The sequence below is a fragment of the Apteryx mantelli genome, chromosome 12, assembly GCF_036417845.1.
Source record: "Apteryx mantelli isolate bAptMan1 chromosome 12, bAptMan1.hap1, whole genome shotgun sequence".
Lineage (NCBI taxonomy): Eukaryota > Metazoa > Chordata > Aves > Apterygiformes > Apterygidae > Apteryx > Apteryx mantelli.
Window position 1 is genome coordinate 23,345,428 of NC_089989.1, and position 27,916 is coordinate 23,373,343.

The following is a 27,916-nucleotide window of genomic DNA, read 5'->3' on the forward strand; positions in this document are numbered from 1 at the left end:
AAAGAACCGCAAGAAAATAATCTAAACTGCAAGAAAAATATCTTAAGTAGTAACTGAAAATATACAAGAGAGACTACTAAATTTTAAGCCTCCTTTCTGATTTAATACAAAAACTCCATTTAAAAGACATTTTTATCTATGAACAAAACGTAGATAGCTTCTAAGAGAAAAAGTTTCACTGAAAAATACACAGGTTTAAAAAAGGTTCAGTAACATTTAAGCTCAAAAAGCAATTACAGAAGCAAGATATTTGATTTTAGAAAACTTGTTTAATAATGCTCATTAACTGCACAGCTTTAATTCATAAATACAGATGAAGTTGTAAAAATCTCAAATGTGATTCTTATTTTAAAATTTATTTGATTCTAATGGCTGCCTTTTAATATACTAAACATGTGGAAATCAGTGCAATTTGAACAGTTGCCAAATAAAAACTCTTAACAATGAAGTAATGCTCAGTGGAGTGTACATTCATCTCTACTTTGCAGCTTCTTCTTGTAAAAGGAACTAAATTCATCTTTGGTAGCATAGCAAAACAAACTGACACTGCAAATAATTAATACAGACAAACATTTAAAGACTAGCATGGTTCATATTCACATTCCCACTGTAAAAAAAAATCCATTTCTTTTCTGTAAATAAAAAAAAATTCACTTAAGGTGCTACGATAGCTTGAAACTACATACGATGGGACCTTTGTGCTGAAGTCAACAGCAGTTCTGATACTGATGCTTTCAGGGATGCAAACATAGGCCTAAAATAATCTAAGTGTGGGGGATGTTAGTCAAATGCATTAGAAATGATTCATGACACTTTTTTCATTACAGAAAAATATCATAAGGAAGCATACAATATAAAACCATTAAAAACACCATCCCCTCTTAAAATAAGAGAGGTGTAGAGTTTGTAGGGCTTCCTATTGAAAGATCTCTCAGTCTGAATAACTGTTCTTTTGAAATTACTAAAGTTACTGGTTAACGTCATCTCGCAGAGGGTTAGTCCTAAAAAATGTGTTCTCTTTAGTCTGTCATTCAGTGATTATTATTTACTCTTACAGTATGTGGCTATTGCCAGTGCAAGACCAGATTACATGGTATATTAGAATAATGCAGTGCAATTTCTTTCTCTCTTGGGACAAAGACAGTGAGTAAATCTTAACATGATAGGAATGTTTCAAAACGAAAATTGAAAACACATTTCATTAAGCCAGTATTCCTCTATGTACAGCACATCTAGAAAAAGCAGCATACCATGTTTGTGCACATTTGCACTTAACTAAGCACAGTACAGAAGAAAGGAAAGCTTTCTTTCTTACTGAAACAGGGACAAATATAATCTGATCAAAAAAACAAGTGGCCAAAATATATTTTCAAAGAAATAATGAAGAACTAAAAAACCAACCAAACAAAAAGTAATGAACGGCGCATTTAGTAATCAAGGCAACCATTTTCCTCATTTTCAGTAGCAATAGCCCAATCTGAAATGTTAGAAACTCAAAAGGGCACTGCATGTGGTGCTTCTGCAGGGCTTCGTCCATCCTTCTCCGTGTCCAGAGCACTTCAAAACACTAAACAACAAAGAAGGAACTTGGTACAGACTGCCGTTAATGTTTTCCACGTCGGCCTTCAAAAGCATGATGTTCTCTGTGTGCTAAGGAAGAGAGAGGGGGGAAAAAAGAAACAATAAAAAGTGTAAACTTTGCCATGTAAACTTTGTCAAGAAGTTAAAAGGAGGAAAACAGAAGACAACAATGTGTGAGCAGTCAAGGAAGACACAACATGCAAACAATGATTTGGGGAATAGACTATTCTGATAGTCCATTCATTTACAGCCTAAAATAAGACATCCCTTAAAATCCTGATAGTAAATGGTTGCACCACATGAATATCTAAATTAAAAAGCATGCAATCTTGAGAGTTATCAAGAGATTTATCCAACTCACTTTAGGAATCTTGCATATTAAATATGAAACCAAGTATATTGTAAAATTGAATTTAAAATATTCTATACTTTGAATGGTAGCTAACTCTTACATTGAAGGGACATAACTGTCTATAACTTTGAAGTAAAAATTTGAATGTAATGAGAGATGCTAAATTTCTAAATCTTTAAAGATAAATCAAGCAGGTTATGCCCATGGAAATATCCTACTGGCACTTTATTTCTCTAGTGAAGGTAGAAATGAACTAATACAAAATACTTACGTTTATAAAACACTGCTTTAAAAGATGTGTGTGGCAGAAGTTTATATACCTTTTCTAAAACTTTTGCTTCACTTGCTAAAGAGGCATTCACATTCCAGACTTGTACAACATCTTCACGGTCACGAACACTGACGCTAACCCCTATTACTTCATCATCTGTACAGAAGAGGAAGCATTATTAAAGCATTATTAAAGAATTCTTTAAAAGTGAGACATGTCTAATCTGATACTTATGTATTATGAAACACTGACTGAAAGTTGAACAAACTCAAGAAAGGAAAGAGAGAAATCTCCAATGAAGAGAATACCAATGCTGAAACCAGACAAAATAGTTACCAGAAAGAAACAAACATTATTGCTCGTAGAAACTATTGTAAATATTACCTCACAATAGTTTTAATAAATTGTCCCAGGGTTATTCATCTGTATTATTGCACGCTTATCTTTGACTAGAAGGGAATCACAATATTCACTGAAGTTAGTAACATAAACTATTAAAGGTAATTTACTTCAGCAACTTACTAAAAGCAAAATTTTGGGGGGAAAAGCAACTAATACCCCATGAACAGTGCCTGGCGGAGACTGTATGTTACTTTTTCCAGACTATAAGCTGTATTGTTCTGTTTTCCCTTTCCATTTTGTCAAAGCAGCAGCAAAGAAAAGTTAACAAAACCACAGCCAGGCCTGCTGCTGCTGCTGCTGCTGCTATCAGTGTTGGTAACTCCATACTTGAGGGGAGAAGCACTTTTGGTGTGAAATCCTCCGGATGCAGTTGTGTGGATAGCTCTGTCCGAGACCGTGCTGCTGCTGCAAGGGAAGGCTGCCTCTGCCTTCCTCCCAGCGACTACCTCCCCCTTCCCTGGGCAGAAACTCTCCCTTCTTCTTGGCATCAGCTCAATTATGCATATGGAGGATTTTAAAAAGCACCTATTGGAAACGTCTTTCGCAGGTAAAGGATTTGAGGCTTGTACTCTCTCTCTTACAATCCTGAAATAAGTCAGGCAAGCAATGAAATATATTATCTGAGAAACTGGCTCAGTAAACCCTTTTAGAAAAAAAAAACAAAACAGAACAACCAACTGAACATACCAGAAGCAACCTAATGCAATATGCCTGCTCTACTATATTAACTACGTTTGAGAGATAATATTTGTTTGAAAAATCTTTGCTGAGTTGCTGTGTGAATTGGAGAAACTGAATTCTTTTCTCCTGAATGATAAAGCAGAGATGGAACACTTCCTAATGGGATATTCTTTATCATTAAATAAAAGCCAGTTTAATCATATATATATGTCTAGGAGAAGTAAATATGGTCGCAAGAAATGATGGAAAATATCATGTTAAACTGAAAAGTTAGCTTAGTAATCAGTTCTCGGAATTCATTCCCTGTAGGCTGCTGGATTGACAAGTTAATCATCTGCTTTACCCAGTAACAAGAAACAGTTCTGCAACTGAACTTCAGCTTATGAAATGGTCACAGACTCATATTTGCTCTTCATGACTAAGATACAGCATTTGATGATATATCTTAAGCAAGGTAGCACTCACAAGCCCTTCCTGAGGACCATTTCCAAATGAAACATGCAAGCTTGCAAGCACAGAGATGAAATTTATTCTGAAAATGACTTCACTGAATTATTACACCTGAACAAAATCATGTACTAGTTTCTGGATGATTAATGACTGTTTTCCAGTAAACCAGCAAGGTATTTTAAGAATTTTTATGTAAATTCAATTATGCTAAAGACTAGTTTGACCTAAGCAATATTTTTAAGCGATAATGAAAATACCACCTTTGGCTAGAGCGCTAACCTGGGATTCAGGAGACCCAGGTTCGTATCATGGCTCTGCTGCAAGTTTTCAGTGTAACCATGGGCAAAACACTCAGCTTCTCTGTTTCAGGTCTTCTCTGTCGCTTCCCCTGACAACTCATCACCTTGTTAGGAGAATCAACAGAGACCATGAGGGGTAACAGGGGTGTCTATCTAATTTAGCCACTTCCAAATGAGATAGTACAAGCAATCTCCTATGGAAATGTAATTTGGGGGCTCCAGAATCCTGGCATTGTGGAATCAGCACTAATCATTTGAACGCTGGCTAACAGACAGACGTTTAAACCCTAGAAAACTTGTTGGCCTCCAAGAGATGCAAGCTGTTGAACTCAAAGCTAGAGTTAGCTCTGCTCCAAGACAGTCAGACAAGCTTGTCCTCCTCTTAATGTTAAATGGATACAAGTACGATTTCCTGCCCTGTCCTATATTTTCAGTACTGTTTCCACAGTCTGCATTCAAACCCAGTATTTGTGATGCTAGCCTAAATTATTTTAAAAAGTTACCTGCTGCACAACAATCTGTAAACTGCTCTCCAATTGTTGCTAACAGTAGCTCTTTCCAAACTGCAGCCTAAGAAGAAAAAAACAGTTACTATTGTGTTATTTTCTTTTAATTTAAGTGTCAAGCTTGCTAGCTCAGTTTTGAGTGCATTCTCCTTCTGAGGTTGTCTGGACAGAAAAAGAGTACATTGTACACTGAACAGTGTGCAAATGAACAGTTGCACACTGTATTATATTATTAATTTCTTCAGCATAGTTGGAGCAAGTTTAGACTCTGATAATAAATACTGTAACACAGAGTTGTTCTAATAAATATTTTAAATATTTAAGTATAAATCTACCTTCTCTACATCTGTGTCCATGACTCATCCTGAATGCACTAATTACTGTAAAGCATGAAAGCAGATTTCTCCCAAGAATTTCACATGGTAAAAAGACCATAAAGCTCTACTTGTAATCATTTGTTTCTATGGAAAATAATTACTATCCACTTTAAGAAAAGTACCAGAAAACCCTACCAGTAAACTAAATGGATTTATATTTAAACATCATGTCTGATTCTCCTTGACCATGACTTTCAACAAATTTAAATGCTAACTAGAGAAAACTGGAGGAAAAAAGCTATGAGCCAGTTTTCTTTGGCTCTGTTAGACTAATTACACTGTTATTTGCTTTTGACATTTGTTATCACCTAAGCCAAAGAGCATTCAAAACTTGGAATCTGTTTTCCAACACATTATATGCAACTCCGACGAACTCATTCAGTAATATGCTCCAAGGTGTGTGGTTAGAGACATAAAATTCTTTTTCAGAATATGGCAATATCTATATTTGTCTATACCACCATAGTGACTTTTTCATATACTGCTTCTAAGGAATGTCTTTTCTGCTATTTTGAGTTAGCTTGGGTTTTAGTACTATTAAAAAAAGAAAAACAAATCAAATGTACCAAGGTTAAAACAAAAAGCAAGCAGCTATGAAGAAGATAAACCAATAAACTGCTTTAATGGAGTTTCTGAGTTTCTGAGCACTCCTAAGCCATCTTCTAGGATACAAAGGATGAGCACCATGCATTTCTGTGACCCGATAATTATCAGCTAATCCAATGCATAATATAGATGTAGGCTATGGAAAGAACTATTTGATGCACTGCATCCTGAGGCAGTTTGAAGATGTCAGCGTGATAATCTTTGACATGATGTATTTTGCCTGCCAATGGAAGAGTTCATATACGAACGTTGAGACTGACCATGCATACTCTCATTACCAGGCGTAGTGCTCACTACTGTGAGTTGTCCTAATGGTCTCATGGGTAGGAAGCACTTCATCCAGTAGTAAGCAGTTGCAGGATCAGGCTTATGAGGATCTAAAAAGTATTAGTTTTCGTATTAGAAGTTGACATACAGAAGTGTCACTGTACACATGCAAAAACATTTTCAAATGTCAGTATTTTGTCAGTCAGTTTGTCATACCATCTGAAAGACTGATATCTCTGGGAAAACTACATCTCCCTCCCTCCACACCCTCACCAAAGCATTGCTGTAGCATGTCATCCTTTCCACTTAGGTCTGTACAAGACAGTTCTTCTTAGCCAAACAGATATTGTGTGCATGTGTGACCATTAGAAGTGTGAAGTCAAAAATGGGCATGAAGATATTATTTACCCCATTTACAAAGGTACTAAAAGCAGACTCAAGTTCATCTCCAATTAAAACTTTCAGAAGTGACCAGGGATGTGTGATATTTAATTTGAGAGATCAAAAAGTTCCCTTCTTTCAAAAAGTGGCGATCATTTAGCCTTTGAAAAAACATGTCTCTCTGAGGTCTCTAAATTCACCACCCAAAAATGCAGGCCCCCCAAACCACTTGTCACTTCTGACAATCTTCACACTTTGGATTATAAAGGGAAAAAGAAAATTTCAGTCTTTTGTGATCACTGGGGATTGGAGAGGAGGAAAGCTGCAATTCACATATGGAAAAAAAACCCCACAGGCAAAATCAATTAACTTTTGGCTGAAATTTCAAGTACCATCTTTCAGTGTTTAATGCCTTTTGCAAGGCTGTCACATTTTTCTTACACTTCACTTTTAGCATTTAAAGGCCTTATCCAGAACACACTTACACACATAAATAACACATGTGAATAGGTCAAATCTCTTCATTGTGACAGTTCACAGGAAAAGTTACTCACATGCTTTTAATAGGGGCACAAAGCCCAGCACACAGAAAACAAATTGTTTCAGCAGGGCTAAAACAACGACACGCCTGAACAGATTTTCTCTCTTAAAATTTAAAATTAAAAAAAGAGCAAATTAAAAAAAGAGCAAATCAAAAAAAAGAGCAAAACAAAAAAAGAGCAAATCAAAAAGTGCTATAATTTCACAAGACTTGCACAAGGTGCTGTGACAGCTCACTGTTGCCAGCAAAGGGGACTATCCCACTCTTTCCTCTTTTCTCCTTTACCCCATAGATTCATCAAAAATATCTCCTGGTCATATACTGCTCAAATTAAAAAAAAATTTCTGCCATCTTTGTGTGTTAAACTGGCTCACAGAATGATCTGATGAGCAGCACTGCCAGTACAAGTGGGACCGGGAAAGGAGGATGAGCAAGATCTTCCCCCTTCCAGTGGGAGCAAGCCATTAGACGGGATTAGCTATCCATGGAAACAAAGCCTTAGTCTTCAACTGGCACAAGAAAGGCACAGGGCAAACAGTGCTACGTACATCTCTGTACGGGTGCATACAAGCAATGTTAAGCACAAATAGTCCTACTGAGCCTGACACAGAGCGTAGGTGCACTTGGCACTTAAGCAAAACTCTGGCAGTCGTGCTGAACTGTGCGTGGATTCCTGAAGAGCATCACTAAGGTTCTGGCTATAATTTAGCATTTAGTATTACCAGGAAAAGTTTTTTATATTTTGTGTGCTTACAGGTGTGAAAACAGAGTCTTGAGAACAAAGGCCCTTGCAAAATACTACGCTTGCCAAACAGAAATGGAGTACAACACTTCAACTTTCGCTTGATTGACCATACAGTGGCAAGTATTGTCAAAAACAAGATCCTGAATTAGCTAAAAATAAACGCTCTCTCGCTGCTTTGCAATAAAAGATTACGGACTTAAAAATGGTGTTTGGTTGTTGTACTGGATGATGTCAAAACTGAAAAACTTTACAAGAGCTTTATTTCACAGAGTTTAAAGAAACCCCCTTGTTCAATCATTTCTAAGTAACAGATGAATATTACGTACCGTACTTTCTTTAGGGACCTTCATTTTCCATACACCTCCTTTGGCATTACTTTCCTCTTCCCTGGTTATGGAAAATATATCAGTAAAATAAACATTCAAATCCACATCGAGATAAACCTATGTCTGGGGTTTAATTTTCCCAGAAAAAAAACATTTGAAATGCAATTATTAACTCCAGGTAGCATGACTCAAGCTATGACTTTTGACATCAGAGATAAATCTTTCATTGTTCATATGAAGTATATTTCTCAACACCTAATTCCTCTCCTAAGTTTTGTGTGTTGGAAAATACTTACATTTTCCCTGACCACAGACTATCTTTGAAGTGGCTGCACATTATATGGGAATATGCCACAAAGCACTTTTATGTTTTGCTATGGTAACCTTTTATTTTGGAAAAACTCTGGCATATTTTTGCATAAGCAACTTGTTACTCTCAAGTTCATTCAGTTTAACAGAAGAACTTGAACACACTTCATCTCAATTCCATGACAGCTAGAAATTAATTGTCCTTATTTAGAGAAAAAGACGGAAGTTGTCTGGGGTCAGGACAGACATGATCAGAAACTGCTTTATAATAGCAAAGGCACAACAACAAACCTGCAGACTTTTCAAGTTTATTCTGTCAACATTCTTTTTATAAATTTTACTTTGCTTTTAGTTTTCTGTTAGAACTCTGTAAAAGCAAAGTTGAAGTTTTCATAGGCATACTCTAAAATTCACCTTTTGAATATCTAAACCTACAATGGTTGAATATGAAACTTATAAAGATTCCCCAGGATCAATGGCCTCCCACCAATCCAGACAAACACTGGGGAAAGAAGAGAGGCAAACTTTGGAATGACATCTTCAAAAATCTGCAGTCCTCAATTTGCACTCCAGAATTTGTTTTTCCTCCTAAAAACAATGCTGCAATTAGCCAGCATGCTGTAACTGTAATCAGAGAAAAGCTTCTGTGCAGTAATTACTGAAAAGTTAGTGGGCTTTGATGATATCAACATCTTGCAATCCCTTTCCTAAAATACAGCATGTACATTTACTTGGGTAGTCTTAAAATAGATGTATCGTTTTCAAAAAAGATCTTTGCATTTCACACCCCTACTAGTCACTTACCAAATCAAAACTAAAAATAGAGAAAAAACAAAATGTTCCCACTCATCCTGAAAAAGATATCAAGACCTGCACACAATTGCCTACTTGATTTGTACAGGCACCAATATTTTTTTCAACCCACTTTAGATCTTCTGACCAGTTATGGTATTTTTAGAAAAGTAATGTATGTTTTCAGACATATTTCACTTCAGAAAATTATTTACTTCTTCAGATTAGGATGGAAACCTCCTGTAGTAAGTCAACATCCAGTTAGACATACAATGATCAAGTTAAAGAACTCTAATTCAATCACTATCTAGTGCAAATGATGCCAAAAAGATCAAATCTCCTCAGAAAATGTTTAAGCTACCTAATTAGAAAGTAAAGGAAGAAGGTATGCTAAATTCAACTTCTGGAAAAAAAAAAAAAAGATTTATACTTTATTCCATTTCCATTCTACAATCTCATAGGAATTTGCTGCAACTTATCCCCTCATAATGGCATAGTTAAATAGTTATACTTAGCTTTAATCTAAGCCCATATATACAGTTATATGCATATGAACCATACTTTTGCATGGGTAAAAAACTGGCAAGGAGTATCAGTCATTTGCATTGTTACTACACTATCTTCGGTGAAGAGAAAAAAATTTGTAAGTTAAAATTCAAATACTAGTAATGCACATGAAAGCATAATATACCATAAAGTATTTTCTGTGTATTCTTGAATTGAAATTCAGAGACATAATTTATTTTTAATTCATAATTTAATTTCTTATTTACATTTATGTTCCAAAATGGACAATCAAGTTACAGTCTTTTTAATACAGATTCTCTTTAGCACAAGTAACTTTTAAGCTTAACAAGATCCTGACAGACCCACAATAGAAATAACCTTAGTTCAGCCATTTGCGGGCAACAGAGACAAGACACTTCTGTCCCACTCCTGCCTCCTTTCACCATTTACTTAATGTTTTTCACTGCACGCTCCCAGAAATGTCTAATGATAACACACTTACCAAAGTGGCCGTCTCTCTCCCCTCATTAAATGGTAACTACATCTCAGGGGCAAGTTTGTCACAGGAGGGATGTTGTTGTACACACTCCAGAAATTCTTTAAAAAAAAAAGTATAGTTGCATTAACATGTGAGAAGAACTTTCATGCAGATTTACTTCCTTTGTTCACTTTCTCCAGAACCATCACATATTTTACTCATAGAGAACTATCTCCTTTTTGTACTCTATAAAAAAATGCTCTGAAATCAACTTGTTGCAATTTCACTTCTTAAAGATTTTAAAGATGTATGTTGCAACAACATGCAGTGATGTAACATTAGATATAAATACAACTTTAAAACCAAACATTGCAACATTATGTGATAATTTTTGGCAGCCCTTGGCAATTCCATCTAAGAGCCATTTCCATTATCCAGTCACTAAAAGAGAAGAAAAACTATTAAAAATATAAAAATGGATATGAAAATCAGGCAGAAGTAGGAATATTTATATTGAGTTCTGTGTCCTGTTTTTGCTCTTTTAATGCTAAGCAGTAATCTGCTGAAGTTGATCACAGAAAAGATGTGTAAGCAAAGAATTACCATGCGACTGACTCAAATTCACAAGTGTCCGCTGCCCCAGACTGTTGCTGTGCAGTCCTTGCCCTGCGCAGTACCTTACCTCCTCGTGAAAATGGAGAAGCGTGCACAAACGGGTGATCCTATGGATGAGCTGATGACACTTGGTTCAACCCCATTTTGAAATGGACCCACTTGTGTTGTCAAATTTGATTTCACTGCCTGAATGATGTGGACACTCTGCTAACACAGACAGGGAAAGAGAACCTCCCCCAAAGGTCTGCAGCGAACAACCTCAGACTTACATGCTTTATGCCAAAGTGCTGCCACTGATGACCTTGTTTCCAGAAAACTTCTAAAACCAGTTTATCTCTTAGGACGATCAGCTGAGAGGAAACATCTCATGTAAGGTAACAAACTGTACAAACATTAGTACGACAGCTTCACTTAAAGCTACAGAAGATCACCACGGTTGGGTTCTTCCAAGGAGAAGGCTTTGGCATCATCTTAGAAGTTCAGAGATCTAGTGAACTAGGTCAGCTTAGCGTTAAGGTAAGGCAAATACCAATTCACTGTATTTCACACCAACTCTGGCAGTAAAACAGAAATGCCATTTTACTTGCAAGAGATGCCCACTGATTGGCACCGATGATTTAAAACTAGATGACATAGAAACATGCAGAATTTCTTATTGCTGCAAACATCCATGATGTAAAAGTACCTAACCATAAACCAGTTCACCGGAAAAAAAAAAAATCATGCTCAAGGGTAGAGACAGGAAAACCAACCACAAGCTCTAACTTTGCTGTATTAAAGAACAATTTGAGAAAGAGCAGGATAAATACTTAAAATACATCAAGCACAACAATCCAATAGCGGCACCAGAGGAAACTGGAATGGTTAAGAAGAGTGGGCTTGTCTGATCAAAGCAAACCAATATACTTCATCCTTTTCTGGTCTGGAAAGCCAAATGAAATTCAAAGAATGACTAAGTGATACCACACAGAAAGAGCAGTACTTACATTTCATACCACAGGTGAGTGAAGGCATGAGTTTGACTCATTCATGAGAGTGTTAACGTAACTTCACGCATTAAGTTTCATTTTTCATGTGTAAGAACTACTGCAGCAAAGCTAATCTTACCTGTACTGTTTGTACTGTATAAATCTTCTTCAAATTTGATGCACATTCAGCTGCTGTAGTACCAGGAAGTGACCTGGAAAAAAAAGTAGAGTTAATAAAAATATGTATTTTACCTGGGGGTAGGGGGGAAGGGAGGGAGACGGATGGAGAAAAGTGGAACGTATTAGCAAGAAGTTGAAACATTCACACGCCAAAGCTATACAGTAAACTCCAATTTAGATGATCATTACTTGTTTAAAAATAGGAATTCAATTGTTCTTATACTTTAGGATGAATTGAGATTTGTCAGATAGTTTACAAAAGTATGTTTTAATTAGACAGGTGAATTAAGACTTTAAACCAAATATAACTGTATTCCTTTTAAACTCTCTTTGCTGCTTTTAGGCATAAAAAAAAAAAGTTTTAATTTTAGGGGTTATCAGTAACTGAATTCAAGCTAACATTCAAGGTTTCTTCTTAATTGCATTCAACACAACCCAGATCTCTCTTTGGCCATTTTAAGATATTCTCAGCATTTCATACTTCCATCTTCTTTTAAAAAACGTTAGCTATACAATTAATTATAATTATATTCTAAATTTGAAGTCCTGCTTACTTGCACACACCGCTAGATGGCACAAAACTATAAACTCACATAACTAGAGGAGTAACTGAACTCATACAAGCCCTATTTCTAAAGTATTATTTCTAAAGCAGAACTACGATCACCAAAGAATCTTTATTTTGAAACAAAGCAACCTTCCCTTTCATCCTAAAAAGAGGAAACACAAATATATAGGATGACTGAACCTGGAAAAAAGAGCAACAGAGTAGATTAAGAAACAGAGAGCAAAACAAAGTTGTTGCCCAGGTACCTGCTGAAGAAAGATCTAAGGATAAGGGTAGAAATAAGCAGTAATCCCCCGTCTAAGCAGCTGTCTTGCCCTGATACCTCTGATCAGCACAGACACATTCAGGAACACACTAAACAACCTCTCTGTCATTAAAGACACAATTCAGGCTCTGGGTAAAAGCTGGATATACATAAAAAGGAAGAAATTGAATAATTAAACCTAAGCAAAACTACAAAAACAGCATCACATTTTCAAAACTCTGATATTAGCTCCAAAGTTTTTGAAGGCACCTGTCAAAATGAATGACTTAAAATACATAGAAAAATGGCAGAGAACCCCCTCTCGACTTTTTCAGTACAGAACAGAAACTAATGTCTAGCTAACTACTTACCTGTTACTCAATAGACACAGGACAGCATCACAGCGATGGAACTGATGAGAAAATGGTGTATTAGGTGTCCAAATCTCAATAATTACTTTAACAAGAAGTTATCAAAAACAGACAAGAAATCGATATGGTGTTGGTTCTACTAACGTGATCTATGCACTATGAAAAATATCATGAGAAGACTGATAAACTGAGAAACTAAAGTTGCCTTTTTTGCACTCTACACTCAACATTAAAGAATAAACAGAAATTCAAACTAACTGAACAAAAAAAAAGACAGTCAGATGGCTTCCTAATGCAGGATACAATAAAAGTAGCAACTTAAAAGGGACAGAAAGCTTTGCAGGTGATTTAACTTTAGTTGTCAGCAGGGAGTAGCAGGGGTCTGCAACGCAGTATCACTTGTGTTTTCTTAGCACTGACAGAAAGCAGAACCTCTCAAATATTGTTTCACGAACGGGCAAAACCAGAGATAACTTTGCTTCTCCATGTCTCATACCACTGCCCGAGAAATTACTTCTGCTATGTACTACTTCTGCCACCAATATGTATGGAGTTAACTTTGCTTTACAGTATCATCATTCTGTATATTCACATTGATATCGCTGTTGAGATGCTGTGATAATAAAGTCTATTCAAATACGAGATGAAAAGATATTCTGTAGCTATAGCCAAAGGTTACCTAGGTACTCATAGTAGCCATTTAGCAATTCTAATGCCATTCCCAAAATCAGCTAAGAATGAAATCCAGAATATTCCTCTCTGAGGTCACCAGATGATTCATTTTGATAGTTGCAGATAGTGTGTTCCAGAGAACCTATGTGACCAGCTGGCAGAAAACCCCAACCAACCAGCAGATTATGTATTTGAAAATTTAAGGTGATGGACTATTCTTTTATTTCTAGTAACTTGCTTGGCAGAGCTTCATGCCCATGAGATTACACAGTACTATTTCAGCCTTTCATCCAACTCTGGAAAGTATCGTTGATCTTTTGGGCTTATCGCTAACGCCAAAAGCTTTTTTATTAAAAAAGTACTTAGAGAAGATGAAGAGATCTCCGAGATAACTATTCAAATACCCAACTAATCCTTTTTTATATGTTATATCCAGCTTATATTTAAATAATGTTCAAAGTTCTCAGGAATACTCTGCTATACTTCTACATCATTTGTAACCTATTATTTCTGTATACAACCAAAACCCCAATTCACGATTTGATTAACCAGGAGAAACAAACTATTGAAAGGACTGCAAATTATCAAATGATAACATACATCAATTTAAAAGTTTCAGTTCTGCGCCATTTGCCACACTAAGAGGAATTACACTTGCATAAATTAGGATTAATGCATGAGTATAAGGCAGAAACAATATATTAGTCACGGCCAGCCAAAGTGGCAGACATTAAAACAAAGTACACGAGCTACAGACAACAAGAGGAAAAAGCACACAATTTCCTGCCAGATTACAGAATGCCGACAAATCCAGAGTGCTGCGTTTCCGTGATAGACACCCATAAGCTCCATAGATCAGCATAGATGACAATTGATTGGGTTTTGTGCCTCAAAACACACAAAATAGTGACCTTTTTTTTTTAAATTGAGTACACAGGAAAAGTTTAGATTAAATTAGCACAAATGGTAGATGAGCTTCAAATGAAAAAAAATGTAGAAATTCCTTTTTCTGCAACTTTTCCAACACACACTCAATTATGATATAAGCTAGGAGTCATAAGATCATTGTGTACTTTGCTGAAAAAACTCACTACACATGCTACTACACAACAGGAAAACTGCAAATACTGATTCTTAAAATGAAGCCATTACAGAATTCCCTCATTTGGAATAATTTTACTGCCATCAGCAACAATATTAATCTGATAGGCCACGTTGAACTTTCAGTTCAAGCCATGGCGAATAACTAATTTCCACTTATGTCCCGTATCTTACAGTAAACTGCAGAGGCATTAGTTAAGAGCGCGAGAAAACGGAGCTGTGAATAACCTGCCCAAACTGAATCCTAACGCCAGCTTGCAGCTACTTCTTTATTATTCCTCCATGAATAATGAACAAAGATACAAAGATAAACTCCATTGTTTTATCCATGAATAAATCTCCAGGTGGTCGTGCTTATGTTAATGTCTAACGCCGAACTGTAGCTCTTCTGTTTCCCTACGACGAACTAAGGGTAGGATTTTTTTCAAAGGTGCTCACACTGTCACACTGGCCTTTGTTTCCCAATGGGAATTTCATCACAGCTTCAGTGGGAGCAACTTTAAAAGTGTCCGAGCACTTCAGAAAATATCACTCTAAGTATTTAGCTGCAACTGGTTTTGGTATAAATAAGCAAAATATTTAATTCCAAAGCATATACTCAAAAACATGCTGTGGCAACTAAACAAATCTAGTAATCCATTCTGAATACAGACAAAGACTGATTTCAAGCTATCAAAGCCTGTCAAAATGCATTTACCGGTTTGAGCATTTTTATAATATTAACTATCATTTTTCATTGTAAGCCACCTACTCATGAGCTTTAATAGACGAAATAGATGATCCTAGATAAATAAGTTTTTGCTATAGGGAAGAAGGGAAAGTATTAAGTTTTGTTTCAAATATTTGATGTGTTCAGCTATAAAAATTCACAATTATTATGAAAATGGCTCAATTATCAGAATTTATCTACTAGTTTATTTATATAAAACTCATCAGTGTAACATGGAGAGAGAAAAATAAGCATATAAAGATAATGCGTTTTCTAAGAACATTTTCACCTTCCTGGAGCAGACTAATAGCATTGCATTACATTTGGTAACATTTATTAGCATGTTCTTCCTCTCAACAGATACATAAAAGTTAAACTGCTCTTACAACAAAAACAAACTAACTTAAAATCACTGCCAGAAGTCAGGCAAGAAGACACAACAGGCCGGCCGTGATCCTACTGCCTGATCTGTACAGACGTACAGACTTCCCCTGAAGGAAGTGGATCTTTGACAAAATTCAGCCAGAGACGAGCCTTCTGTACCAGACTTTAATGCGATCTATGCTCGTTTTCTGACAGCACTGATTTGTAAAGAAGGGAACTGATATTTTTCTTATCGTTGACTGAAATCGGTATATTAGCAATACTAGCAGCTCGGGTGCAGGTAGGCTTTCAAAAGATGTCTTTTTTCAAGGATATGTAACGTCCCCATCACCGCATGTGCATTCACACACGTTGCACCAAAAACTCACCACAGACAGAACCTTCAGCTTCTCACGGTGAGCCTGAAAAATCAGGCAGCTACTAGTGCTAGTAAATTTTCATTATTATTTTGTACAGAAAGGCTTACTCAGTGTAGCATTAAAAATAAAATGGCATACAGTACTCAGTCTAAACTATAGCCATGATTTGCACGGTTTACAAAGTAGGCTATTTGCTTCATGCCCATACATATGTGAAAAAAGTGTAAGCAGTTTCACATCCTTGTATTTACACAAAGATCACACCCAGAGCTACATCCCAAAACCCCACTAAGGGATGGTTTCAAATGCTGAACAGCATTTGTTATCAACGACACCCGAGCCCTTGATGGCCTCATCACATTTGACTTTTCCTTTTGAACAATCCCCATGTCGAACGCGCTACACAACCTGAATACAATGACCAGATTTCTAATCCTTGTTTTTAACTTGCTATATTCAGTGAGGCATAACTGTATTTTGTTGTAAAAAATCAAAAGACTGCTGAAGAATTGAAAGACAGAGCTGCAAAAACTAGAAATGCAATCTTTCATTCAAAAGCCAGAGAGTTGAAGAGGACCCTGCACCAGCGCAGAGTCTCACTGAGGCGAACATGAGTGCAAAGCTCTCCGGCGTGAATCCGCTTCCCAAGGAGGCACCAAAGGCACCTGCCCGCCTTGCTGAAATCCCACGTCTTGTAACGCCACCACTGCGCTGCATGCAAAAGCACTACCTGGGATACACAGGTATGAACTCGGAGACCTGCAGCATGGAAAACAGCTAAGCTCCTGGTTTTAGGACCTTTAGCACGCAACCTTAAGAAATGTTTACAATTAAAAAGAAAATCTTGTTTTTCTGAGGAGAAAAAAAATGACAGCTTTTCTGACTTCTTTTATGAACTGGCTGATCTACTGACATTTGAAGATCATACATACGATCTTACTTGTCAAACTGGTGAATAATATTCTCCCAAACACTTTCATCATTCTCACTTTTCTAAAACAAATATGGGGTAATATATGAGAAAGCAGCATCAGATGGTAAATACTGTAGCCATGCATACCAAAAAAGGCTTAGCGCTTACAGGAAATGCAAATGTCCAAGAATATAAGTGAGACTGATAAAGAACTTGACCTGCTCACAGGATTACAGCCTCCAGATGCTATGCTGATGCCAAGGCATTTACAGAAATAAGTGCTGATGTGAGATAAAGACTTTTACTTCTGAAACAGGAGATGCATCAAGTGACAATATTATAAGGTGAGGTCATTAAACCTAAGGCAGTTGTTATTTGGTGGCATATCACTGTTGCTATACATAGCACTATTTAGCTGATGGGTATTTATTTTAACAGTATAACTTAACGATATATTATGGAGCTCTTAGAACATAAGTTATGGATTTCTCTCACAGTAATATAATAAAAAAAGGCAACTCTGCATATCCATCTCAGCATCTATTTAGCCCGATTCTTAAGAGTCACTTCTTCCTGCATTTCAGTCCAAGTTTAGGGTGATATGTAACAGTAGTCAAAATCAGCTTCATCTCATGGGAAAGCACCACTGCTCCACACCGTGTATTTCCAAAGTAAGTAAAAAAAACATACATGTGGTTATAGCCTATGGAAAGTTCATCCTGCACGCACTTGAGCAGTGCTCCCGCTCCCTATCTGTGTGGGTGTACTGATAAACACTGCAGCTGCTGCTCCGGGGCTCCGCGCAGACACACGAACCCGCGCACACTGCAGTGAGTTATATTTATGGCTGTGCATTAAAAGGCATCTCTTGTGTGCTTTTTAGTGCCTTAAATGGTTTTCAAATGCATGAAACATCCCTGCTGTTTTGCTGTCATTCTCCCTCCCTGACATTATTCTATTATTATTGTTGCTGGTAAACAAAACACAATAGTGTTTTGCATCTAAATCACTAGGTTTTGACCATTGGCCCCACATTTTTTACAACAGGCCCCAAACTTCTGGAAATTTAAGGTAGCAGTTATATTTTTTAAAAATTTACACATGCTCCTCGTTTTACAATTAAAAAAACAACAATACCATTAATTAAATGTACTTATATGGAATCATAGGGAAAAAATCAGTAGAAAAACTGTTTTTTGAAAGTGTAAAATACGGTGAAATCAAAAAAAAACCCAACAAAAATCGTGATAGAACCCCGCAAGGCGCAGTGGACGTCACCTTCGGGCGCAGGGAGTAAGCGGTAGACGTGCTCGCCTCCACGCCGCCGGTGTAAACAAGCAGATCTTCGGGGCAGCTTGCTCAAGCAGCAGTCCAAATGCTGCTTTTTTAAAGAAAAAAATAATGATAATAATAAAAAAAGCACACAAACAGAAAGCGCCGCCGTTTATTTTCGGGGGGGGGGGGTGGACGGGACTACGAGGGAAGGTGAAAGGGGGTATGAAAATTGCAGCAGGGCCGAGGGCGGCGGGGCGCGGCGGGCCAGGCGGGGGCGCAGGCCCGGCCCGGCCGCCGCCGCCTCGGCCCCCGGGCCCCGGTCCCGGCCCGCACTCACTTGTCGAGCCAGAAGGTCCACGGCGAGTGCAGCGGCAGCGCGGGCGCCTCGGCGGCGCGGTCGCGCAGCTCCGGCCCGCGGCGGCGCGGCGGCTCCGGGCCCGGCGGCGGCGGCGGTTGGGGCGGTGGCGCGGGGGGGCGCAGCGCCATCTCCTTCGGCCGCGCCGCGCCGCGCCTCGCCTCGCCTCGCCGCCCCGCAGCGCCCGCGCCGGCCGCGGGGGGCGCCGGGCACAGGGCCGGGACAGGCCGCGGGGGGCGCCGGGCACAGGGCCGGGACAGGCCGCGGGGGGCGCCGGGCACAGGGCCGGGACAGGGCGCGGGGGGCGCCGGGGAGAGGGCCGGGACAGGCCGCGGGGCGCCGGGCCCGGACAGACGGGGACCAGGCCGCGGGGGGCGCCGGGCACAGGGCCGGGAGCGGGGGCGCCACACACGGGGGAGGTGTGAGGGACACAGTGGGGGACAGAGAGACGGGAGGGACAGAGGACACCCGGGGCCGGGGGGCAGGGGGAGGTATGAGAGGGGGACAGGGGAGGGGACGGGGGAGCAGGACACGGGCGAGGGGACGGGGGACGCCGGGCGCGGACACCCCCGGGGAGCTCCAGGGAAGGACCTGACCCGTGGCCCCGCGCTCGCCCCCGGCCCGTCGCCGACCCGCTGGCGCAGGCACCGTGGCGGGGAGCCTTGGGCTGCAAAACTGCCAAGCTGAGGCTTCGGGGCGCCTTCTCGAAGACCGGCTCCTGCTTCAGTTTGGCATGGCAGCGCTGAGCAGGAAAGTATCTAAATAGCTCCAAAAATCCAAGTTTCAGGACACAAAACTCTCACATTCGGTGACATGTTCACAAAACGACGGGACGACAACAGTACAAACTGACCATGGATGGAGACAGCAAGACCACAAGGAACTGCTTCAAAACTGGGGGGGCAGAGGAATTGTTTGTCTTCCTCGCAGCCTATTTAACTTACATGCTTGCTTCTGGAGGTGCCTCCTAATCCAGCATGGACATGTGCTGAAGCCTCACGTTATTTTCATAATAGTATTTTATAAATTAAGACTCTCCCCAGTGGGACTATGCACAGTAGTAAAGCTAAACACCCACATAAGTGATAGCAGGATCAAAGACCATGAATCACATAGGATTCCTTGCAAGTATATTTAGTAGGATGAATAATTTTATATATACTTCATCCTAACAGAAAAACCAGTGAAGCCACACTCCTTCATAGAAATGAAATCTAACAGTAAGAAAGGGCAGAGATCACCCGTAAAAAAGCAGTATGTACAGTAACACGAAGAGACAAAAAAAGTTAATGATTATATTGTGCAGATGGAAAATGCTAACTGCTTAGCCAAATTAAATAAGATCTGGAAAACCAGTTGCACCATCTCTTGCAATTTAATTTACTCCTCTTTAAATAGAAGACAGAAGATAATGATCATTTGGGAGAGCTTGGATGCTACGATTCATTGATACGCCCGCTCTGAACTCTCTCTCTATTTTGGTGATGAGCCCACCAAAAATGTTAATCTTGAAAAATACCAATAAGTGGCTGTATCCAGGGCCAATAGCCTGGGTTTTCTCAGATCAGGAGAAGAGAAGGCAGGAGGAAAGTGCTGATTTCTTATGACCCTAAGGGACCACATCTTGCCTCTGTGATTGCAGCTGTCAGCCTGCACGCCTATTACATTTTTGGTATCCCTCTGCTAAGGTTGCCAGTGAGGTGTCAATTTTTGGATATGCCGCACAAGCACTCTGGAAATAAGGCCAAAATTACTAGAGTATATTACAAAAACCTAACCAACTTAAAATCTACCACCTGCCTCTGTGACGGGAACCATAAGCTTCAATGAAAACCTCCAGATTCCATTATCACTGAGCTAGTCATGATTTAAAACATGTCTCAGGTTGAAAACAAATTATTATGTTATAAACAATCTGAGCTGTAAGTAACAATATACAAGTACAACCCCCACGCCTCCAAGATACCGAGTGAATACCAGGCTACAGAGTCTGCATCATTATTCCAAATGAGACATGTAAAAAAGCCTCAGTTCATTTCTTGTTTACATCAGTAAATACCAGGCTTCACAGCGGCACACAGTACATTGTGGGAATCTCAAATAACAGTAAATTAATCTGGCTGTGGAGGAAGGGCAATCACAGGATGCACTGAATTAGCACATCCTTTGCCTATGGAGATTTCTAAGAAGTCGTGACACAAAAGCAAAAATGAGTCTCCCGAGATGCATCGCACAAGGAAAAACGATGGTGAGAACGATATCCTGACTCTGCTTAGCCACCCTGCGCTGCCAGCACTTCTTGAACAACATCAATTCAGAGATTTAAAATCCCAGGAAAATATTAGCACTTTTGGATATTCATAGGGCTTTAATTAAAAAATACACATTTCCCTGATGTTTGCCATATATCTGGAAGCCTCTTGTTTAAAGAAACTCAGCTGAAGCCATCTCCTGTGTTTTTGAACCTCTTCAAGCAGATTTACAATAAATATAAACTATATTATGGTGTAGTTCTACACTGCAAGGTGGTGGTGCAAAGATGAGTCAATTAAAGCTCACCGTGACAGAACGATTGCCTATCTCCAATCTTCACTGCTTTTTCCAGCTCCCAGCCATGTGCTCCAGTTGCTTGCAGAGTTTTCTGGATAAATATAATTTCAAGTTAGTGAACTGAACCAGATTATAAAAGGGCCTTAAAAAGCAGATCTGTGTGACTGAGAGCAGCAGAGAGGGAGTGCGACCTTCCCACTACCACAGCAGTCAGCAGTTAGATCAGCTCAGCTAATTTCAGGCAACAAATGGCAAAAGAAAAGTTGAGTTGGAAATACTGTTCTGACACATTCTGCGTGCTACTAGCACTGCCTTCCTGCCCCCAGGAAAGTACCTGAACCTCTTGGCCACAGCAAGGCCCAAGTCGTTTCACACTGGGGCTAATTAGAGCTGAAGGATGCACATTATAGCCAGAAAAAACACCAAATACTTCATAACTCTTTCCATGGTCTCACTTTAGATCTTAAACCATGCTCCTGTAATCCTTGCTGATCCCAAAGTCTTGACAGCAATGGGTATATTACATGTGCTTGGAAAGTTATTTGCCTGTTCAAACAGCTTTTCACGCAGCCCCTGCTCCCAGCTACAGCGGAGAATCCCTGTAGTCTAGAGACACGGTGGTTCGAACGGGCAGAGCACATCATCAGGCATTCAGGACCACCCTTCCTCTCACCGACAGCTGGGCATTGTCACTGTGGCAACTACAATACCTGCATGCATGAGAAACGCGAGGCACGCATTAGGCTTATTTTAGCTGTATTTTAATGCAATTTAGCACCTGGAAGTGAGGAAGAGAACAAGCGCCATATGAGCAGTCATATTTCATGTCTATACTGGAAATGTTCCACAGTTCATCAGCTATTTTAGAGATGATAGGTGTGACACCTTGCAGAACTTCTAGTAGATTAACTGGGCTTCACTCGGTGTTCCTAATACAAATTGAACTGCATGAAATGCAGATGATGGACTTCTGTCTAACCAGAGCTGACGTGGACACTCTACGTGGAGCCAAAGCTAGTGGCAGCAGATACCTTCACTGACTTGAGCTGTCACCAGGCTGCTGGTGCCCCTGTGGTCACAGGATCAGCCAACAGCTCTGAAACGTAATTTCTGTACCAAATGCTGGTACACGACCATGATCACTTGCTCTAGAATCATTGACTGTGACTCTAGAAGCATATTCAGAAACACAAGACTTGCTTACGACAGGCTCCTAGGAAGATAAACTGATCAACCAAAGGCCAAAGCAGAGGTGAAGTTGAAGGGATTTTACTTGGTATTTGCCTCCGTAGATTTAAATAAATGTTTTTAAAAACCTAAAACATGGTATTAAAGTGTTGAGTCCAAATGCTTTTGGCAAAAGCTCCCCCATCTAGGAATGATTTCATATCAGCCAAGCTGTTAAGTGAGGTTGCCATGGAAACAAGATGTATTCAAATGATATGGCCAGAGATATACCGTATTTAGTGAGTTCTTCATTTGCGGCAAGTTGGGAACATGTCACCACTACAAGATATTGCATAACTTTGTTTTGTTAAAAACAAACTGCCCCCGCCCCGCTCTTTTTCCTACACGCTTGAGTCCAGTCTCATCTGGGACAGAAAGTTTCACAGGACAATACCAAGCAATGCTCCGCACGAGAGGTTTTGGATACGTTTGATCCCTGGGAGTGCCCATTCATGGATGTCCTCCTTCAAATGTGCAAGCCTGCTGAAGGTGAACGAGGTGCGCAAGTCCCGGGAGAGCTACGGTTTGCATGGAATCTCAGCTATGGCATTTCTTCCCTTTTGACATTTAGCCAGGCGCTATTCCTGCAGCTTGTCATTTGAAGTTTACTCCCAAGGAACCCGTGCGGTTGGTTGGAAAAGTGTGGTTTAGGAGGGAGCCCTGAAACAGCTGATATTGATACCCATCTTTGGCTCAGTCTTTGGAGCTTCACAAAGCAGAGGAAGCTTCCTTAGCTTGTAGGATTTACTGGTCCAAAAAGGTTTTTTCAGCTGCATCCTTTCCTTCCTTCTCAAAAACATTCCTACATATGCATTGTCCAAGTCTAAAAAAAAACAAAAAACAAAAAACCTATACAATTACATAAAAGTAAAACCAATTCATGTATTCATGAAAACCCCTCAAATGCCCATGACCTCCTTGTAAACGTAGGAGTCCTCTTAACTTACTGTCTGTGAGTGATGCTAGAACAAATTTCAGAGTGGACCATGGGCACACTGAACTCCTACCTTCCGACATCTGCTCTTTTAGCTGTAAAGCTGGTAGAAAGAAAAAGTGCAAAAAATCTTGTTCCATCTGCTAGGAGTAAATACATGGTTTTTATATACACAAAACTAATGGAATAGTTCTTGCTCAAGTTAAAAATCAAAATCAAATCACCTTTGGCCAGGACACTATGTGTGAAAACTTCAGTCTGAAATATGAAAACAAAAATGAAAGACAAAAATGGCTACAGAATACTTATAACGGGCATCACTGTGCACCTCTTACACAGCGGTGTATACAGGAAAGTGTTTTAAGTGATATCTCAAGGGATCAGGAATTCCTGATTGCCTGATAGAAGCTGACCGTTAAGTAAAGGCCAAACAAAACTAAAAGCCTGAAAGTTGTTACATAGCTGAATACACTGTAAAATGCTTCACAGAAAGGTAACAGCATCCCATAACCTCCAGTTCCAGGGGCCTATGGAGATCGAATGGGAGTTTGCTCACTTCTAGGCCAGGTAATCCTAAATTTCTCCAAGTTTTCTTGGTCCAAAGCCCTTTATAGTTACATAATGGCACATAATGACTTAAATATTCTTTGGACCAGATCCTTATTCTTTACCTAGTCTTCTCCAGGGAGCTGAACTGGCTTAGCTCAGCACACAATCCATGCACCACTGTAAAGAGACCTGAATTTCTCACTTGGCTTTGGATACTAGCTTTCTGCTTTCATCCCTCCACCTTTCCTTTCCCCAGGCTTGTAAGGCATTGGATCACATGCAGAAATGCAAGAAGCCCAAAGGACTTTGAAAGCAAGCTCTGTTATACGTAAGAAACAAACTCCAAACAGCTTTTCTTTCCTTATTCCCAGTAAAATATCTGCAGAGTGTTCCGCTTATTATCTTTTCCCTAAACATGAGGGCCCCAAAATAGCATCATCCACCACATTCATTTTATGTTATATTAAGTCAAAAAGAGTATTATTGGTACCACATCTGGCAACTGCTTTGATGTGGAACATCAGCTTAAATACAGGTCTCTTTTTTACAGGCATCACAGTACACAGCTGAAGGAAACAATATGCAGGAAGCAAATCCTACACACTGAGCAAAACATTTTAGTCCGTACAGCAGAGTAGGCCTGAGATGGGAAGCCTCAACTACTATTTATATTGTAAAAATCTTTCTAAAAAATCTAAAATGGAAAAATAACACAGAAAATAATAAAATGATCATTGGTTTTATACTCATCTCTTGCAAATTATGAGTTCCCTGCTACTCTATGGTTCAGCTCATATGGTTCATCTCAACTTTCTGCATCACACTCGAGCAAATTCTGTGCCCATCAAAGTCTCTAGGACAGTAAAGCCAAGGACCCCTTTGGAAATGAACCACTAGAGGGAGACTGAGTTCATGAATGTAACACACAGATGTAGAAAATTCTACACCTTAAGAAAAAAAAAAAAGTTGAAATCGGAATAAAATGTCCTCCATAGAGTTCAGGTCAAAATTACTCCCTGTGTTTCTTCTTCACATATAACATTAGATGAAACTAATGGGTCAAATTTGGCTTAGTTACTGTAAATTTGAGTGTTGTGTAAATGAGATCAGTCAGTCACATACTCTCCTATTGTTTGTAAGAGTGGTTAGACTGAAGCTATTAAAAAAAACACACCAAAAAATACCCCAGCCACTGAAAATACTAATAGCTGTATCCTAGCAACACCACAGATTCCATGCGGACTTTGTTCTGGAGTCTACAGTCTTATTGCATCAAAATTATTGACTTTCTCAAAGTCTCTAAATGACTATCAAAAACCAGTTAGTGCTTAAAAAATACAAACATTTAATTAGTCACATTAATAAGAAAAAAACGAAAAGGAGCGCTGCATGCTAATGCTCCATTTTCATGGAGCTCAATTTGGCTCCCTTGGAAATCAATGTCAAAATTCCCACTTTACTCACTGGCAACAAAGCTGGGTCTCTCCGTAGAGAAGAACGGTGGCAAATGTCCTTATAAAGCCTGGCAGGTGACGCTCCTTTCCCAGGCTGGACTCACCCATTGCATGCATGAAATTCATACAGATCTCGACAGTGCTTCCAACCATGTGCATCCTTATCGTAAAGGTAAAATAGGGTCCAAAGGATATACAGAGGCTTCGCGCGAGGCTTTTAAGCTATGTACATAACCAATGCCTTTTTTTCTAATCTTTGTTTTTATCTAACTACAACATTGATCACAGAAAGTCTGAAGTCCTGCTGGATCTTTCCCCAAAGCCCTACCTTCTTCCTCTCAGCTATAAAGGCTGCAGGTTTAACACGCTAAGAGCATAACTCTTACAGGTATCGCTCTGGCAGATTAATGTAACCTGTTGTCCTCAGAACCAAACGTGCTTCTCCTTATTGTCCATGTGCTTGCAAAGTGAATATTGGCTATTTTGGGGAGGGTTTTTTTCCCCTCATTTTGTATCAGCTCTGGGTCAGTGAAGTGAACTTCATTAGATAGAATACAGGAGCAAAAGACCAAATAAATAAATAATGAAACCATTCAATCTTCCCAAAGAAAAAACCTTAGTACAGAAGGGACAACAGGAAAAAAAAACACCCCGCACAAATAAGCTGTTTGTTATCTTTAACAGCTTACATGATGATCTGAAAAATTTCAGGGCATTTTGTCATTTAAACTCAGGGTTTGGGTAAGCTTAGATTTTGGTCACAATTATCAGCTCCAAACTATATCACAGCTTTTCTGACAGGTTTTATCTGTTATTTCAAGCCCTGCTTCAGTAAGTTAGTAGGAACTTTTACCAGAGAGAAAGTGCTATTAAAATAATAGATTCCATTTCATTAGACTGCCTTAAAAGCTCTGTTGATAGTCTGGTAAAAAATATTTCTCATGCTTTATTTAGCCCGCAAAAGTTGGTCCAGACCCACGAACACTTCTAAACTGCAAAATCTTTTTTACGTGCTATTTCTAGAGCTCAAAAATTAAAAGACGAGACAATGTCTTTGTTGCAGAAGTAATTTAAATACAGAAGTGTCAGTTAGCAGCTTTCAGCCCCTGAACACGAATCCGAGGATGGCTTGATTTTAATTCTGGGCAGAGCGCTGAATTGTCTGCAGGGCTTCAGAAGTAGTTCTGGAAAATGTTGAACTGGCCCCCAAAAGTCGCTTAGGGCCACAGTAACACGCTGCTGAATTATCATCCCAGGCCAGCACACCGGCAAGGGCCTTGTTTAGACAGACAACACCAGGTTAACTAAGAACTTACATTAAACCAGTGTAAACTGTTCATGGACTCTCTTATATTGCCAAATCTTACAGTTTTGCTCACATTGAAAGTTTTTGCACTGCTTATGCTTTCATTTCAACCTGTGCCCAAGGTCCGGGGAGCCTGTGAGGCAGCGGAGGGGCGGTGGGGAAGGAGGGACGTCCATCGGCACAGCGTGCAAAATAAGAGAAAGTAGGACTGGCTTCAGCCTAAGCTGTGCACAAGGATCATCCGCAAACCAACAGGAAATCCAACACATAAGCACAATACACCAGTAAAGAAATCAGATTTCGGATTTTAGTTGCTTGAGTTAAAAGATGATGTCAGAAGGGGTGTGTGTGTGTGTATCGGAATAGCACCGTGTTAAAAAAAAACCAAACAGTCCCACCCTTTGGGTATTTCATAATAATTAAAAAAAAGTGAACGTGCAAGCTGAAGCAGACTCTGCAAACGCTTGCTGAATTCTAGGAGTGATAGCAACGCCAGCCAATGCCGGGAACACTGACTGATGTCAGTATGGAAAAACTTTCAGACAAAACACATGTGCAGATACTATCTATGCAACTACAGTATGAAATTCTTACCTAGGCGCTTTCTGTATTGCTGCAAAAGGAAAAAGAAAAAAAAAATTTATCAGTAGAACAATTACACTGTATAATTGCACTTAAGTCGTTATCTCATACGATCATACCTCAATATAGATTATACTGAAAGATACTCGTTGGCAAATCTGCCAACGAACTAGTTTCACCAGCAGGACAGAATTCCATTATTAGTACCTCTAGCATTTCAAATAATTCTCCCCATTGATTAGATCAATTCCCAAACTGCTCCAAGGAGAGCAACTAAAATAAATTTTAGAAACACGTACCAAATTATGTTCCTAGTTACACCTTGCAGGAGTGCTTTTGGGATCATTTATATCTGGACAATAATTAAAAGGGAAAAAAAAGTAAAATACTCAATAAAAATGAAGATGCTTTGACTAGCCAAAGAGGCTAATAAGAGCATTTCGTAAGAGCAGCAATTACAGCCAGGAGCAGTCCTATTGACCAGTTACAGCAGGATTGCTTTCGATGGCAGATGCTAGTAAATAGAGAGCGGAGAAAACAAGAAGGGTTGAATTCACGCTGAAGTAGTAAAAAGGTGTTTTCACATTGGCTTTGAAAATAAACTTTCAGTTGTACATTACCTTTTATTTTGAGCCAGTGATTTTTCTAGACAGGCGTTCATAGTAGCTCTGTCTGAAAGCAGAGAAAGGAAACCAGTGAAAATAAGTTGTTTACAACTAAATAATTTAA

At 39.3% G+C, this 27,916-nt stretch overlaps 1 protein-coding gene across 3 annotated transcripts; it reads right to left on the bottom strand.

Annotated features, from left to right (window-relative positions):
- Positions 1-249: 249 nt before the first annotated feature.
- Positions 250-27,218, bottom strand: EIF4E3 (eukaryotic translation initiation factor 4E family member 3). 3 transcript variants are annotated; one of them, XM_013943313.2, is made up of 7 exons: positions 27,200-27,218; positions 11,594-11,666; positions 9,896-9,990; positions 7,786-7,846; positions 4,540-4,606; positions 2,205-2,360; positions 250-1,650 (listed from the first exon to the last, which is right to left on the bottom strand). In XM_013943313.2, the coding sequence occupies exons 3-7, from the start codon at positions 9,919-9,921 to the stop codon at positions 1,604-1,606; spliced, it is 357 nt and encodes a 118-aa protein (XP_013798767.2). In that variant the 5' UTR covers positions 9,922-9,990; positions 11,594-11,666; positions 27,200-27,218; the 3' UTR covers positions 250-1,603. The 3 variants fall into 3 exon arrangements, with proteins under 3 accessions (XP_013798767.2, XP_013798776.2, XP_067159595.1); XM_013943322.2 differs by lacking the exons at positions 11,594-11,666; positions 27,200-27,218 and adding an exon at positions 10,756-11,587; XM_067303494.1 differs by lacking the exons at positions 11,594-11,666; positions 27,200-27,218 and adding an exon at positions 5,820-5,902 and having other exon boundaries at positions 9,896-9,916.
- Between the last annotated feature and the right edge of the window lie 698 nt (positions 27,219-27,916).